The following is a 17,312-nucleotide window of genomic DNA, read 5'->3' on the forward strand; positions in this document are numbered from 1 at the left end:
GACCTCTGCGTGTGGTCTTTGCCACCTGTACTGGCCAAATCACAGTACATGAGTATGGTTTTTGATTTATTTTTTTTCAAAAAGATTTATTTATTTATTATGTATACAATGTTCTGCCTGCATGTGCACCTGCAGCCCAGAAGAGGGCACCAGATCTCACTATAGATGGTTGTGAGCCACCATGTGGTTGCTGGGAATTGAACTCAGGACTTCTGGAAGAGCAGCCAGTGCCCTTAACCTCTGAGCCATCTCTCCAGCCCGAGTATGATTTTTTAAAAAGTAACTTTTAATTTTATGTGCAGGGGTCTTTTGCTTGCACCTTTGTCTGTGCCCCAATGTCTAGGTGGTGCCTGCAAAGGCCAGAAGAGTGTCAGATCCTTTGGGACGGGAGTTACAGGTGGCTCCGTGCCCCAACGTGGGTGCTGGGAATTCCATGGAAGTTCCCTGGAAGAGTGGCCAGAGTTGTGCTAGAGTTGTGAGTGGACAGCCTGGTCTTCCCTCTGCCTTCATCGGCAGTTCAGCCATTGTACCCTTGTGCCACTGGCTGCTCAGACCACACTGCCACAGAGCCTCTCTGTTTTCCCAGTGTTGTCCTCCGTAGACTGTAACTTCCCATGGACAGGGCAGTCCCTTCTCTCCTTGGCGTCCCAGAACCTGGTACTAAGTTCCTGCCCAGTGAATCTGTTTTTGGCAATGTTCTTCCTGAGTCGTGACCCTGAACACTGTTCTCACGCTCAGTGATTGGGGACTGGGGATGTCCGTGCAGTGATGTCACACTAGGGTGCGGGCTTGTGGGAAGTGAGCCAGCCAAGGGGGCAGGTATGCTCTTAGCACAATTTGGAGGCTCATGGGGGGACCCTTGTCCATTCTGCTTACCACGTGGCCCTTACATTTGCACCTGGATAGTATGTAACATGGGACCTGTCCCTGCCTCCTCAGCAAGATGAGTATGTCCTCTTAGCTTCTGAGCCATCTTTCTGGCTCCAATGTTCCGTCCCTGACTACAAAAGATGATGAGCTCTGTCCCTGTCTCTCCTTGGACTACCCCAGTCCACAGCTCACCAGTGTAGACGCTTCCTTTCATTAAACTGACAAAAAAAAAAAAAAAATATATATATATATATATATGTATAATTTTACTGCAGATCTCTGTGAGGTCGGCTTGGCCTACACAGCAGCTTCTAAGTTAGCTGAGCCTACACAGTAAAATCCTGCCCTCCCCCAGAAAAAAAAAATCAGTTCACCATCTTTTTTGTTTGTTTGTTTGTTTGTTTTCGAGGCAGAGTTTCTCTGTGTAACAGCCCTGGCTGTCTTGGACTTGCTTTGTAGACCAGGCTGGCTGGCCTCGAACTCACAGCAATCTGCCAACCTCTCTGCCTTCCGATTAAAGGCGTTTGCCACCACGCCCGGCTCATTTTACCATCTTAATGGACATACTATGTAATTTGTAAATGTTCTCTTTACAGAAAAAGGGTTCATAAACGCTACCAGCTCCCGAGAAGAGTATGACATCGACCCGTACGAGAAGTTCTGCTTCTCAGTCAGGTTCAAAGCATACCCTCGGATCCGGTGCGCGTGGGCGTTCTCTCAAGCATCGTTTCCTTGTGAGCAAAGCGGCCTGGAGGACGGGTACAGGTGAGACAGCAGGCCCGGTCCTCCTCCATTGCTACCCTTCCAAAAGACAGTGTTGTATTAGTGGAAGTGAACTTTCTCATCATGAGTGTGTGTGTACGCGCCGACACGCACGCCCTCCCTCTCCTACCCCAGTACCGAGGATCAAACCCGGGGCGCGTACACAGCAGCTGCGCTATAGACCGCAGGCAGCCCCCATGAGGCTGCGCGCTGATTTATTACTGAGTCAGAACTGAGGGAGGATGGAAGGCAAACCGCACCCTGCAAGCATGGCTGGCTGCCTGGCATCCCCTTCTGGGAGAAAAGCCTGCTGCAGGAAAGCAGAATCCTGACAGTTTTCCGGCAAGAGACTGTGGTTTCCTGTCTGAGGGCTGCACTGTGACAGTATGGGGGGCAGCGGGGCGTGGAGGTGTTGTGGGGGGTGCTAAGTGCGGTTGTGTGGATGGACGAGTCACTGCCAACAGAAAGCATCGCCCGTACTGATTTACGTTTTCAAGCCTAGATGCAGAAATAGCCCAACCATAGGAGGTGAAGGAGAATTTAATCCTCCCTGGGACTGGTTCAGCCATGTTCCAGAGTGTTCTGGGGAGAAAGTTTCATTCCTTCTTGAAAAGCAAATGCCAGCGTACACAGTTTCTTCCTCTAACTACACTGCTTCTTCTTTTTCTCTCTTTTACAGACTTTAGTTGTAGTCTGGTGTGTGTGTGTGTGTGTGTGTGTGTGTGTGTGTGTGTGTGTGTGACTGCAGTGTCCATGCAGGCTGGGGACTTGGTTGCAGGGGGTTGTTAGCTGCCCACCATGGGTGCCGGAAGCGCAGCTCAAGTCCTCTGCAAGAGCAGTGTGTGCTTTCTTTTTATACCTCACAGTCAGTCCCAGGCTCCAGACTCCCCCCTCCCCCCCCTGCCCCCCCCCCCCCCCCCCCCCGCTTAGTTGCTATCATGGACCAGTTTCACGGGGAACTTAGAGAAATGGCCTCAGACATCATAGCTGAGACCAGCCAGTATGCAAAGCATGGCCTTGGCCCGCCAAGTGACATAGTACTTGAGTGGGTGGTCCCCCAAACCCACAGCCTTCCTCAACCCTGAGTGGCTGACAGCAGCTTGTATTTCCACTGTGTGGCCTAACACTGCTTATACTCTGTATGCAGGTTTGCTGGGCTCCACTGTTTCCATCCCGGGCAAGGCCGCATCTTCCCCATTCTTAGAACACAGCAGCTTTGGCCTGCCTGGGGCCTCTGTGCGGCCTCTCACCTAGCTGAGGTTGGAGGGGTGGAGGTGGGGGCTTCTCCCTTTAAATCCTGGCTCAGGTGTCACCCTGACAGACCTTCGTACACCAACGCACAGTAATGATCCTTTGATGTCTTCTTAATGGGATCGAGCGGTTGCCACTTAAGAGACTTTTATTGCTATTTCTCCCAGACCACAAGCTGCATGGACGCAAGGTCCCTACTCCCGCTGTCAGTCAGAACTTCTGACTATAACCTGGCATCCTCCAAATAGCAATGAGTTTTCCTGTTTGCAGAGGCTCAGCCCATGTTCCAAACCACAGCCAAGTAGGGCCGAGGGTGGAGGCCAGGGTTGCGCCCAGGGTTGCTTGCAGTTTGAGCCATCGGGGCCTCAGCCCTTGTAGAAGAGGAAACACCAGCCCGGAATCTGAGACATCCTAAGTCACTCCCAGCTCCCTACTTGGATTTTTAAAGAGTTGAAAGGCAGACACTGCAGAGAGCTATGTAGCGCCTCTTGTGAAAGCCATCCTCCTGTTTAAAGGGTACCTTGTGCCGGGCGTGGTGGCACACGCCTTTAACCCCAGCACTCGGGAGGCAGAGGCAGGTGGATCTCTGTGAGTTCGAGGCCAGCCTGGACTACAGAATGAGTCCAGGAGAACCAGGGCTACACAGAGTTCCAGACCAGCCTGAACTACACCGCAAAGGGCCATGTCGGTGGGTAAGGTGCTGCCACTGCCCTTTTCCTCCAGAGGACACATAATGGTCACTGTGTGAGTAGGCAACACACAGCAGAGCCTCTTGAGGTATCACGGAGCTGCAGTGAAGGGCCATTGCCCTGGGCTGGGTAGCCCCATTACATTTCGAGGCTCCAGTCTACAGGCCTGATGTCCAGCAGCTTTCCACCCTGGTTTGAGCTGCTCTGTGCCCAGGAGCAGCTTCCCATGGGACATCTCTGCTCTGAGTTTACAATCTCTGTAAAGATGGCTGTGCCATTATCGCCCTAGCTCTGCCCCCTGCCTCATTCAAGAAATGTGCCTGTGATCCAGGGAACAGATTGTCTTTCCTGAACGCCACTTGTAGGAGATCGCTGAACCCGTGCTGTCTTGCATGCAGCACACGTGATACCTGGTGCTTAGCGCGAGTTCCTTTGAAGGTTCCCGGAAGATAAAAATGTGCTGGGAGTTGTAGAGCACTGAGTCAGAGGCAAGTAGACAGTTCTGAAGGAAAGTTGGACAGCAAGAAGCCTAAACTCATTTCCCAGAGTTCCACAAGTCTCTCTGCTGTTGGCTCCGGGTGGAGGTGAGAGCCAACACGAGCTCGATCGATTGCCCGGCGTGGTGGCGCACACCTGTAATCCCAGAACCCGGGAGGCAGAGCTGGCCAGATCTCTTGAGTTCGAGGCCCAACCTGGTCTACAAAGTGAGTCCAGGACAGCCAGGGCTACACAGAGAAACCCTATCTTGAAAAACTAAACAAAAAAGTTTCAAAATGCTAACAAGCCTGCGAACTGGCATTCTGGACTTCACACTAGATGCAGCAGTTTGCGCGGTGGCGGGAGCTGTGGGTTGTGGAGGAATGCCTTGTGTGGCTATAGCAGTTGTCAATAAGGCGCTGCTGGGGCTGGAGAGATGGCTCAGAGGTTAAGGGCACCGGCTGCTCTTCCAAAGGTCCTGAGTTCAATTCCCAGCAACCACATGGTGGCTCATAGCCAACTATATAATGAGATCTGGTGCCCTCTTCTGGTGTGCAGGTGTACGTGCAGTTAGAACACTATATACATAATAAATAAGTAAATACATCGTTTTTTTTTTTAATTAACAAAGCGCTGTTTAGCCAATCAGCTGGACAGAAGGACAGGAAGTGGAAGGCGGGACTTCCACGGGAGGCTTGGGGAGCATGAAGAGGAGTTGAGAGAGGACAGCTGGAGCTGGTGGGGAGAAGCCGCCAGAGGAGGATGAGATTGGCAAGTGTTTCAGATACATGTACGTTATGAGGATTAGAGTAGTTTATTGATAGATTAGTAGAAGTTTTGCCGGGCATGGTGGCACACGCCTTTAATCCCAGCACTCGGGAGGCAAAGGCAGGCGGATCATTGTGAGTTCGAGGCCAGCCTGGTCTACAAAGTGAGTCTAGGACAGCCAAGGCTGCACAGAGAAACTCTGTCTTGAAAAAATAAAATAAAATAAAATAAAATAAATTCTGCCCAGCATAGTGCTTGTAGCTTTAAAAATACAACCCAGGCTGGGCGTGGTGGCACATGCCTTTAATCCCAGCACTTGGGAGGCAGAGGCAGGCGGATTGCTGTGAGTTTGAGGCCAGCCTGGTCTACAAAGTGAGTCTAGGACAGCCAAGGCTACACAGAGAGACCCTGTCTCAAAAAGCCAAAACCAAAACAAACAAACAAACAAACAAACAAAAATACAATCCAGTCTTATTGTGTCAGTTGCTGGCTTTGTAGACAGTACAAATAAGTTCATCATAACAGTTGGGTTTTCTAATCTGTATAGTAGCTGGGCTCCTGCACAAGTGTGATGTGGTCATGGTGCACGTCAAAAGCCTCTCAGTTCCCCCACCTGCACAGCTTCATTTCTGCCCTTTACTTCCTCAGAACTCACCCGAAGGCTCACTGGGGCCCCGCCTTTCCGTGCTCATCTGGCTACCAACTGCCATGGTGTCCCTTTACTTCTGAAAAGAAGATTGAAGGCTCCCCGCCCCTTCCTTTGAGCCGTTATCTAGACTTATTTATAAGCACCAAGTCTGCATTAATGTTTTGGTAGAAAAAGGATGAGTTTCTGATGACTCTTCCTCAGAAATATTTCTTCCTCTTTTCCACAAGTCTCGGTTCTGTCCCCATCCGGCTCTCACTGAGTGTCCCAACGTGAAACAGGATGTCTCACGTGTTTACAGTCTGGATCACCAGCTAGGGCTCGTTCTGGAGAGGAGCAGGCATGACCAGCTAGGGCCACTCAGGACAGGAACAGGCGTGACCAGCTAGGGCCACTCAGCACAGGAGCAGGCGTGACCAGCTAGGGCCACTCAGGACAGGAGCAGGCGTGACCAGCTAGGGCCACTCAGCACAGGAGCAGGCATGACCAGCTAGGGCCACTCAGGACAGGAGCAGGCGTGACCAGCTAGGGCCACTCAGCACAGGAGCAGGCGTGACCAGCTAGGGCCACTCAGCACAGGAGCAGGCGTGACCAGCTAGGGCCACTCAGCACAGGAGCAGGCATGACCAGCTAGGGCCGCTCAGGACAGGAGCAGGCATGACCAGCTAGGGCCGCTCAGGACAGGAGCAGGCGTGACCAGCTAGGGCCGCTCAGCACAGGAGCAGGCGTGACCAGCTAGGGCCACTCAGCACAGGAGCAGGCGTGACCAGCTAGGGCCACTCAGCACAGGAGCAGGCATGACCAGCTAGGGCTGCTCAGGACAGGAGCAGGCATTACCAGCTAGGGCCGCTCAGGACAGGAGCAGGCGTGACCAGCTAGGGCCACTCAGCACAGGAGCAGGCGTGACCAGCTAGGGCTGCTCAGCACAGGAGCAGGCACACAGAAGCTTCTAGAGGGGACCTGTGGCAGAGCTGACATTCTCCTTTTACTGAATGGGGTTTGGAGCTCTAAGAAAGCCATAAGCCTGAATATATACACAAAGAAAAAGATAGTTGGCTTAAGCCGAGCATGGTGGTGCATGCCTGTAATCCCAGCACTCTGGAAACAGAGGCAGGCAGACCTCTGTGAGTTCGAGGCCAGCCTGGTCTACAAAGCAGGTCCAGGACAGCCAAGGGTACAAAGAGAAACCCTGTCTCAGAGGGAAAAAAGTTGGCTTCAGAGCAATACAAATATTAAGACTTAGATCACTAAGGCCCACTGTCTATAATAGTGGCCCCGAGTCCTTTTCCTGAGCAACACAGAGAAACCTTGCCTTAACCATAAGCAATAAATGTATTTAATGTATTGGTTGTATTCTTATATCTTAGGTATAATTTTATATATAGTGTTACAGATTTTAAAAGTTGGAACAGGGTCTCACTGTGTAGCCCTGGCTATCCTGGAACTAGCTATATAGACCAGGCTGGCCTCGAACTCCCAGAAATCCACCTGCCTCTGCCTCCCAGAAGAAATGAGGCTGTGAACCTCCTGGTACCGATGGCCCTCTGTCATTCCTTCTCCGAGCTTTCTGCATGTCAGTCTGTCAGCCCCTCTCCTCTCCGTCTTAGTCTGCCTCCTGCCTGGCAGGCTTTTGGCTGGCTCCATGCTGATTCCTGCTGCTTTCTTTCTCTCAAAGTACTTTTTTTAAAAAACATTTTACCTATTTATTTGTTATGTGCGTGTCCACATGCGTTGTGTGTGGGGGTCAGAGGGCAACCCTGGGCGTCAGTTCTGTCCTTCCACCATGTGCCTTCCGGAGATGAGGTTCCCCTCGGCAGGCTTGGTGACTAGAGCCTCCATCTGCTGGGCCGCCTCCTTGGCACGCCTGCTACAGGTCTATCCCGCCGTGTTTGCGTGAGCCCACCCCATCCCCCCTTCTGTCTCTCGTCTCTCTCTGTCTTCTGTCTCTCTCGCTCTTGCACTCTCACTCTATCTCTCGCTCTAGCTCTCTCTCGCTCTCTCTCCCTCCCTTCATCTTCAAGTAAGCGACAGTCTAATTAAATATCTTCCCAAAGGAAAGCAACAGGGGAAGGGGACAAATTAGAACAAAGATGATGACAGTGTACGAAAGTGCCACGATTAAGCCCATTAATTGTACACTTTATAACTTAAACACAAAACTTTAATTAAAGTAAATAAATGCATAAAACTATTTCCCTAATAGCCTTATACATTATCTCCGGAGCACGACCTTTTCCTCCTTTTTCAGTCCTGTCACAGTGGGTAGTCCCTGGCCCTCTCTAACTCTTGGCAGTGTCCCACCACCAGTGCCATTATCCCATAGGCCTGGCGCGTCTCGTGACAACCCATAACACGACACTTCCTATGTAATAACGCATGCCTGCTGTGCATCCCAAGGAGGCACTGGAGCCTGCCCCATCAGTTTAAAACCTTGGTGGGTCGGCGCTTGCTAGCGTTAACCGTCATGTTTAAGTCAATGGTTGGTCATTGGGTCTTTGAGGACTGGTTCATCACCAGGGACTCAGTCATTTCAGGGAGCAGAGGGTTCCTCTGCCTGCAGGGGGAGTTGATATAAGGTCTGGAGGAGCAGGACCAGGGACATCCCTGTCTCTCCCCCGGCCCTATCGAGCTCTAACATTTGTCGTGCAGAATGGCTCGGACGGCATTCTAAGAGGTCTGCCTCTGCATTCTGCTGCCTCTGCAGGCTTGGCTAGGATCTGTTTGCATCTCTGCGAGGCTCTCAGATGCTGCCTATGCTGATGGCGAGGCTGTGTCCCGGCACCACACTTTGAGTAGCAGGGGTTGGAATGCAGGCACCTCCTGCCTGGTGAACGTCAGTGGGCGGGGAGACCACCCAACAGCTTTTCCACGCGCTGTCCTTCACTGTAGCCTCGTGGAAACACCAGGCTGAGTCCATCCTTAATCCTTTCTCACACAGCGTATCTAAATTCTGCGATCATAAGAACAAGGCAGGAGAGTACATATTCCACGCAGAAAACGATGATGCTCAGTTCACCAAAATGTTCACGCTGAATATAAGAAGTAAGTTAAATCTCATTTTGTCTATCTTATTCCCTGTTAATTTTGAACCAAGAGGACCCAAACACAGCTTAGAAGGGATGCTATCAGACTTGGTTTTTTTTAAGATTTATTTTTGTGTCTATGAGTGATGTTTTGCTTGCATGTGCCTCTGCAACACATGTATGCAGTATCTACAAAGCCCAGAAGAGGGCGTCTGATCCCCCTGGAATGAAGTTACAGATGGTTGTGAGCCACCATGTGGGCGCTGGCAACAGAACCCAGGTCCTCTGCAAGAGCAGCCAGTGCTCTAACCGCTGAGCCATCTCTCCGGCTTCTGAAATTGCTTTGTAAGCTATATGCTTCCTGTGGTTGGCTCTAGTCATCTGTGTTTGTTCCGTCTCTGACACGCCTGTGCTCTTGTTGTGACTTTGCTGGCTTGGTGCTTTGAAAGGGACGTTACGGAAAAGCCAAGGAGCCGCCTGCTGTTTGTTTGTTTTGATGGTTTTCATTCTGGTCTGTGCATAAGTAAGAAAAAGACAATATAGCTCATTAGATTTGTTTGCAGATGGTAAGTGTTGTGTGTGCGTGTGCATGCGGTAGATGGCGGGTCTACACCTCAGCTCCCTCTAGGAGGTGAGCCACAGAGAGGTGTTACCTCGACCCATCAAGAAGGTTACACAACAGAGGAGGGAGGTACCAACCAAAGAAGTGAGGCATCCTAATGAGGGGCTATCCCAGGGGCACACGGCACCTGGGGCAGATAGGCAGCTTAAGCTGAGGCTAGCTCACAGCTGGTTCTGGAAAGATGCACCTTCCATTAGTTTATTGCATGTCCCTTTAAAAAAAAAAAGACTTATTTGTTATATATACAATATTCTGCCCGCACGTGTGTCTGCATGCCAGAAGAGGACACCAGACCTCGTTGTAGATGGTTGTGAACCACCATGTGGTTGGTGGGACTTGAACTCAGGACCTTTGAAAGAACAGACAGTGCTCTTAACCTCTGAGCCATCATCTCTCCAGCCCCTGCATGTCACTTCTTACAGAGAAACCCCAAGTACTAGCAAAGACCTCAGGCGTCCAGGCGTCCTGCTCCTCTGACGGATACCCACTACCCTCCTGGACCTGGAAGAAATGCTCGGACGAGTCTCCCAAGTAATGAGAAACTTGACGTCTCTTGAAAAAAATGGAAGAGCCAGGCTGGACACGGCGGCGCACGCCTGTAATCCCAGCACTCGGGAGGCCGAGGCAGGAGGATCTTAGAGTTTGAGGCCAGCATAGGGTACATAGTGAGGCCCCATTCTAAAAAAAAAAAAAACAAGAAGAAGAAAGGAAGGGAAGGGGAGGGGGGGAGGAGGGAGGGAAGGAGGACAAGGGAGGGCAAGGGAGGAGAGGGAAAGGAAAAAGAAAAAGAGGTAGAAGGAAAGTGAGGGCAAGGCATTAGATTCCCTGACCCTTCCCCATGACTGCAGCGCCTCAGGCAACCTGGGGCTGACGTCACTTCCTTTGGCCGCAGCTTGTTTCTTTGGGAACCGCGAATAGAAACCCTCACTTCCCATCTTACCGCGACCCCCGCCCATCTAACTTCCTTTTTCCGCCTTTTTTTTTCTTTTCTTTCAGCTGCACTGAGGAAATCCCAGAAGGAGTTTGGAATAAAATGGCTAACAGAAAAGTGTTTGGACAGTGGGTGTCAAGCAGCACTCTAAACATGAGTGAGGCTGGGAAGGGGCTCCTGGTCAAATGCTGCGCATACAATTCCGTGGGCACGTCCTGCGAAACCATCCTTCTAAGGTCACCAGGTGCGCAACTGCTGGCTGTCCCCAGAAATTTCGCCATATGAAGTCGGGCGCCGTGGCTGGCTTTGATGGGGGGGGATTCGGACCGGACCACATAGTTCTGACTGAGCATAAGGTCTTCGTGAGTCAGGCGAGAATCCCCAGGCGGACTCGGTCCCAGTTCACGTTTCGGGGACCCAGTTATCCTTGGGGCGTTATGGCCCAACAGCAACGGGGAGGTGGAGTCCTGTGAATTTTTGGTGGGGTGAATACATGCACCAGAAGAGACTTAGTGAGCTGGAATCTCCGTCCTTTTCAGCCTCCTTAATCCCTTTATTTACTTTTCGCTCGCCACCGGAGATTTTGGTGGTGTTTTTTGAGCCTTTCTAAAATTGCACTAATAGTTTAGAATCACCAGATAATATTGATTAGTTCAAACCAAAAGTAGTGGCACAGCCCACTTCACATTCCATGGGCAGAAGCAGGAGGCTCCCAAATTCAAGTCCAGTCTGGGCGCCACAGTGACCCCCCTGGGGGCTCAGGAAAATGCAAGACAAACCAAGCAAATAAACCAAAGCTATGGCTCTGGGGAGATGGCTCGGTGGTTAGGAGCAGTTGTTGTTCGTACAGAGGACCTGGGTTCGATTCCCAGCACCCAGCTCCCCATCATCAGTAACTCCAGCGCCAGGGGAGTTGGCGGCCTCTGCTGGCCTCTGAGGGCACCAGGCATGCGCACGGTGCCCAGACACATATGCAGCCAAACATGCACACACATATACGTTTCTCCATGCTCATGTGACAAATATGAGTAGCAGATTCTGACTAGAGCTTGGTGGGAAACGTACATGGGTTTTATTCATATGACATTATGGTTTAGTTGTTTTGTTGGGTTTTGGTTGGTTGGTCTTTTTTTTTTTTTTTTTTTTTTTTTTTTTTTTTAGACAGGGTTTCTCTGTGCAGCCGTGGCTGTCCTGGAATCACTTTATAGACCAGGATGGCCTGGAACTCACAGAGATCCACCTGCCTCCGCCTCCTGAGTGCTGGGATTACAGGCATGTGCCACCGCGCCCGGCCCACGTCATTTTTCATTTTAAGTTTAATTTCCTGGAAGGACACTGTTTTTAGAAACAGCGTCCGATTTTCTCTGGGACGCCCAGAATACACAGAATGCCCATAAGGGCTGAAAATCTTGGTTACTCAAACAGGATGTGAGAAAAGTCTCACTGGAGAGGGGCGGACTGTTTATCACCGCACACAGGAGTTTTCTCTCTCCACCTAGCCTCTTTTGCAGGTCCCTTCCCTTTCATCCCAGACAACATCTCCTTCTACGCTACCTTTGGGCTCTGTCTTCCCTTCATTGTCGTCCTAAGTGTCCTGATCTGTCACAAGTACAAAAAGGTAAAAGCCAGGTCAAGGGTCAAGGCGCCTTCCTGTCTTAGCAGCGCCGAGGCCCTGTTGCTAACTCCCTGCATCTCTCAAGCAATTTAGGTACGAAAGCCAGCTGCAGATGGTTCAGGTGACCGGTCCCCTGGAGAATGAGTACTTCTACGTTGACTTCAGGGACTACGAATATGACCTCAAGTGGGAGTTTCCAAGAGAAAACTTAGAGTTCGGTAAGGATCGAATGCTCAGGGGTTCTGTGGCATCTCCTCTTCCTTGCAAAAATTTTAACACGTGCTGACTCCATCTTTGCAGGGAAGGTCCTGGGGTCTGGCGCCTTTGGGAGAGTGGTGAATGCCACAGCCTATGGGATTAGTAAAACGGGAGTCTCGATTCAGGTGGCGGTGAAAATGCTCAAAGGTACAGAAGGCGGGGGGTTATCTCAGCAAAGTCTCTTGGAGAAGGGGTGCAGCTGCCTCCCCGTCCCCCCGCTGGTCTCTCCTGTTATCCTGACAGTTCTGTTTGCCAAGGTTAATAAGGAAGGCAGCAGGGGGGAAGGTCATGAGTAAAGAGTACAAGCCAAGAAGGCAAACGTCACTGCTTCCTCTTTTCTCTCTGCTCGCTTTTGATTGGCTTCAGCGGTACAGTTTGATGCAGATTCTGGGTAGAAGACCAAACCAGGTTACTCCTCACCTCCCGCTCTGCCCTGGCCACCTTCAGGAGCGGGCACCCTCTGCTGATGTCGAGCCCAGCGCTAAGGATTGAATCCAGGGCTTTGTGCATGCTGGGCAAGTCCTCTCCCTCAGAGAGCCATCCCCGGCCCTTCATCCTAGACTCACACCCCTGCAGCCTTTACCTCACGGATGCTGGGGTGTGTGCTCCCGTGCCCCGGTCTGGCCCCGGTCTCTAGCTAAGATGATCTCTGTAAGGGTAACGGAAGTCCCTCCCTTCAAACACACATGCACATACACAGACACACACATATGCAGACACACACATGCACACACACATGCACACACACACACATACACATACATGCACACACACGTCATTGATGTGCGCTGCAGCACACAGACTGATAGGAGAAATGGCACACAGGGAATCATGGACGGAAATCTCACAGCCTGAGCCTCCTAGCCAGGTGACTGATGCTTCTGTACAACCTGGGTTTCAGAAAGAAGAAGAAACTTGTGTTAGAGGAATGGAAGAGGTGTGTGTGTGTGTGTGTGTGTGTGTGTGTGTGTGTCTGTCTGTCTGTCTGATCATACAACAAAACCTCTTAGGTAACAGAACACAAAAGTCTTTCTGGGTAGGGTGTCCTGTGGATGGAGACTTTAAGTCTCGTCTTTCCAAGATTTCACTGCAATGGCCATTTGTCCGCGGAAAGGATTTCTCACAGCGACACAGGAGCTTTAGAAGGCCTGTCTCTGTCTCTGTAGTTTGGACTGCACGGGGGGTTAATGGGCAAGAGAGTGGCTGGGGGTGGCATGAGACGGTAGGGGACCCTTGAGGCTACTCCTTTAGTCCAGAGCTACCAGGCTTTGTTTGGGGGCTTGGGGCATCGTTTTCTGAGCTTCGCACCTCCAAGCAACATCTGAGGTGCTGTTGACTGCCCTTCCCTCGCAGAACACAGCGCCCCCAGATTCCACGCCTTGGGTTCCTCCTGTGCTCCTCACTTCATTGCAGCCCTTGGACAGTTCTTCCTCCATCCAGTTGTTTTTTTTTTTTTTTTAAGATTTATCTATTTATTATTATGCATATTGTGCTCTGCCTGCATGGACACCTGCAGGCCAGAAGAGGGCATCAGATCACATTATAGATGGTTGTGAGCCACCGTGTGGTTGGTGGGAACTGAATTTAGGACCTCTGGAAGAGCAGTCAGTGTTCTTAACTGCTAGGCCATCTCTCCAGCCCCCTATCCAGTCTTTTTTTTTTTTTTTAACGCAATGCCACTCTGTGTGTGTATACATATACATACAGAATGGGTGCTAGGCTACCTTGGCGATATATCACTATATATAAATATATATGTGTATAGACACACATATATATACACATATATGTATATATACATACATGAGTATGATTTAGTATACATACATTTTTTATAGATCAAGTTCAGCTTGTGGGAAGGGATGGGCCCCCACCTCCTGTATCTGCAAGGTGCAAAACCCTGAAGCAGTATCACTTGTTAAATCCAGGCAACAAATACGTGTATTTCTTTTACGTTGTTTTTCTTCACAAGCACATCTTAGTTCCACGAAATGAAAAGTGTCACCGTGGCATTTTCACACCTATATCTAAAGCATACTTTGGTCCTGTTCACTTCCACCCCCCCACTGCCCTCTTCCTTCAGTTCCCTTCCTCCTCTCGGCCCATTTCCGCTTCCGGGACAGCTCTCCTTCGATTTCCATGCCTCTTCCTTCTCATCTGGATTCTACAGATGAGAGACGACACGTGCTCTCCGTCTTCCCGCGTTTGGCTTTTCCACTTAACATGATGGGACAGCGTCTAGTTCCATCTGTCTTTCTGCAGATGGCACAACCCCATTCTCTGCAGCTGAGTAAACCGCCATCCTGGGGACCACGTTTCCATTGTCCATCCCTCTGCTGCAGGGGGCTGGCTATTGTAACAGTGCCACCATCCGCTTCCTGTTGTGGAGCTCCTCCTGGCTCCGCTCACTCCACACACTCGCCAGGCCCCCCCCCCCCCAACCAAGCTCTGTCTTCTGCACCAACGGTTCTCATAATCATTTCCCTAAGCCTTGGCAATACTTGCCTCTCTGTGCTGCTCACCCAATATGAAGTCCCCAACCCTCGACCCCAGCTCTACTCCAACCTGGGGCGTTACAGCGACACTCTACATTTTATACAGCCATACAAATGAGGAAGCAGGCCCTGTCGCTGCTTCTCTCTCAGCCTTTCCCAACAGGTCTTCTGCAGCATCTGCTGGGCCACCGATGGTAGCTTCTAAAGCAGATGCCCCACGTGTTCTGCGGGGGACCATGTGCTGAGGTGGCCGTGGTGCAGAACAGGAGACACACACACACACACACACACACACACACACACACACACACACACACACACACACCACCCCCGCTTCTCACGGCCCTTAGCGTTCATTGCCAGTGGCTTTTCTATTGGTCTGAGAGTGGTTCCCGCAACCTTGAGCAACGGGGGAGCCGTGGCTCAGCTCCCCACCTCAGGCTCAGCGCGGCTCCTCTCAGTTCCCCACGCTGCCGTGCTCCCCCGCCCACAGCCTTGCACAGGTGAATCCTCCCACCTGCCCTTCCCCTTTCGCTCAGAGGTCAGCTTAGAGATCACTTCCACGGGGAAGCCTCCTCTCACGCCGGGGCAAGATCAAGTCCCCCGGGGGAGGGGGGCGGGGGCGGGGATGTAGCTGAGTGATAGAACACAAACTCAGTGTGCTTGAGCCCCTGAACTTAATCCTAGCATTAAAATCATCATCATCATCATCATCATCATCATCATCATCATCATCATCATCATCATCATGTCTTTGGCCTTAAGCCAGACTTCCCCCAGGGCTGTAGACGTGGGCACAGTTGTGTTTGTTTAGCTAGTCAGTTCATGCTAACCGGCTGCTGCTGCATTAGTCCAAAGCCTGCTGAAAAAGCACATGGATTTTTGCATGCTGCTCTTTCCTTTTTGTTTTTTGTTTGTTTGTTTGTTTGCTTGTTTCGAGACAAGGTTTCTCTGTGTAGCCTTGGCTGTCCTAGACTCGCTTTGTAGACCAGGCTGGTCTCTGCCTCCCGAGTGCTGGGATTAGAGGCGTTCGCCAATTACGCGTATCCTGCTGTGGCAGTCTGCGGTCTTCTATGTCCTTGCCCGCTGAGGGTGAGACTTACTCAACTTCCCCCGAGGTCCTGTGGGCCCCTCTCCCGGCCTCTCCAGGCTGTTCGATGTGCCTCTAGTGTGACCCCGACAGTACTTCCTTTATTGTGTTTGGTCATTCCTCACTCTCTGTAGGAAGCTGGCTCCACAATCCCCTGTGCAGATACCAGAATCCCAGATGAGCAAGCCGAGTGCAGGGAACCTGGAACAGAGAGGCCAAAGAAAGATGCTACCCTTCTCTCTTGTCCCTGGTACCCTTGTACCCACGGGGCCTCCAAACCCACGGAGGCAGGGGCACCCCAAGCAGCCACACTAGCCTCAGAGACAGGAACGCTGTGAGTAGCAGCCGTTGAGCTTGCTTCCTAGCACGGTTGTGAGAACAGTCTGCCACTCTGTTTGGCTCTGTTCCTGGGGGAGATTGCATTGGTGGGATAGTAAATATGTCTGCTTCTCTAACTTCCCCCTGTCGGACATACTTAGAAATAGAAGGTTCCGGGCCTGAGGACAAGCCCCTCCCCCTAGCTGCTGAAGCTCCTCCTCTTAGCTGCTGAAGCTCCTCCTCCTAGCTGCCCTATCAGCTGAATAAGCACCTGGCGGCCTCGGGAGGCAGAGGCAGGCGGATCGCTGTGAGTTCGAGGCCAGCCTAGCCTACAAAGCTAATCCAGGACAGCCAATGTTACACTGAGAAACCCTGCCTTGAAAAACAAAACAAAACAAACAAACAAGTTGGGGTGGAAGGAGTTTTATTTCTGTTGGTCGTGGAAAGTCGAATAGAGACGTATATCCTTGCTGGGCATGGCGGTGCATATACTTTGATCCCAGCAGTCAAGAGGTAGAATTAGGTGATTCTTGGGGGGAATTTCTGGACAGCCAAATCAACAGGGTGAGTTCCAGGCCAGGCAGGGCTATATAGGGAGATCCTGTCTGAAGGAAGAAAGAAAAAAGATGCAGCCATATCGTTAACATTTATAACTCATGGTTTAAAACTCTGTCCTAAAAACACAGGACATTATTTCAGTCCACATTGCCATGTCCGTTTCAGTTTTTCTCTCACAGTTTTGAATTTTATGTAAGTTGTGATCTGAAGTGAGGAAAATGTTGATTTATAAAACGGCACACAGCTACTCGAAGTCAACACTGTGTCTGCTCCTCCGCTGACAGAGAAAGCTGACAGCAGCGAAAGAGAAGCGCTCATGTCGGAGCTCAAAATGATGACGCGCCTGGGGCACCATGACAACATCGTGAACCTGCTGGGGGCGTGCACACTCTCAGGTAATGTCCGTTTGCACGTTTGCACGCGGAGCAGTTGCTCCAAGGTCTGCAGCTGGAGGTAGTGAGGCCTCCGCTCCCATGTGCGCCTCTCCCTCAGCCCCAGCTCAGGTGCTCTCCCCCCCCCCCCCCCCCCCCCCCCCCCCCGTCACCTACTCTTTCCGTCCCAGAATTCTAATCTGAAAGACCCTGCACGTTCATGTTGTTGGTGCCTGAGCTTGTCCCGAGCTGTGAAGCCTAAACGCAGTAGTGAAAATAGTTTCAGAGCTCAGCACACAAACACACACCCATGCTTCAGAGCTCCAGAGAAAGGCCAGAAGACACAGACTTTTTGTGCATAAAGCTGAGATTGGATGTAAAGTCTAAGGTACGGGGTCATCAAAAGTGCTCTCCAAGCCGGGTGTGACATGTACATGGCGCCTACCTGTAATCCCAGCACTCGGGAGGCAGAGGCAGGAGGATCTCTATGAGTTCGAGGCCAGCCTGGTCAACAAAGTGAGTCCGGGACAGCCAGGGCTATACAGAGAAACCCTGTCTTGGGAAAAAA

At 51.2% G+C, this 17,312-nt stretch overlaps 1 protein-coding gene across 2 annotated transcripts in view; it reads left to right on the plus strand.

Annotated features, from left to right (window-relative positions):
* Positions 1–17,312, plus strand: part of FLT3 (fms related receptor tyrosine kinase 3) — a 71,976-nt gene that overhangs the window by 37,817 nt on the left and 16,847 nt on the right. For both annotated transcript variants that reach the window (XR_014775422.1, XM_084761734.1), the window contains exons 9-16: positions 1,467–1,635; positions 8,402–8,505; positions 9,531–9,639; positions 10,105–10,283; positions 11,539–11,657; positions 11,740–11,872; positions 11,955–12,059; positions 16,658–16,768. Coding sequence is in view for 1 of the 2 variants with exons in the window: in XM_084761734.1 (XP_084617860.1) it covers positions 1,467–1,635; positions 8,402–8,505; positions 9,531–9,639; positions 10,105–10,283; positions 11,539–11,657; positions 11,740–11,872; positions 11,955–12,059; positions 16,658–16,768 (1,029 nt within the window). In the remaining variant the exon portion in view is untranslated. The remainder of the gene's footprint in view (positions 1–1,466; positions 1,636–8,401; positions 8,506–9,530; positions 9,640–10,104; positions 10,284–11,538; positions 11,658–11,739; positions 11,873–11,954; positions 12,060–16,657; positions 16,769–17,312) is intronic.

This window comes from Acomys minous (assembly GCF_964271855.1).
Source record: "Acomys minous genome assembly, chromosome: 16".
Classification (NCBI taxonomy): domain Eukaryota; kingdom Metazoa; phylum Chordata; class Mammalia; order Rodentia; family Muridae; genus Acomys; species Acomys minous.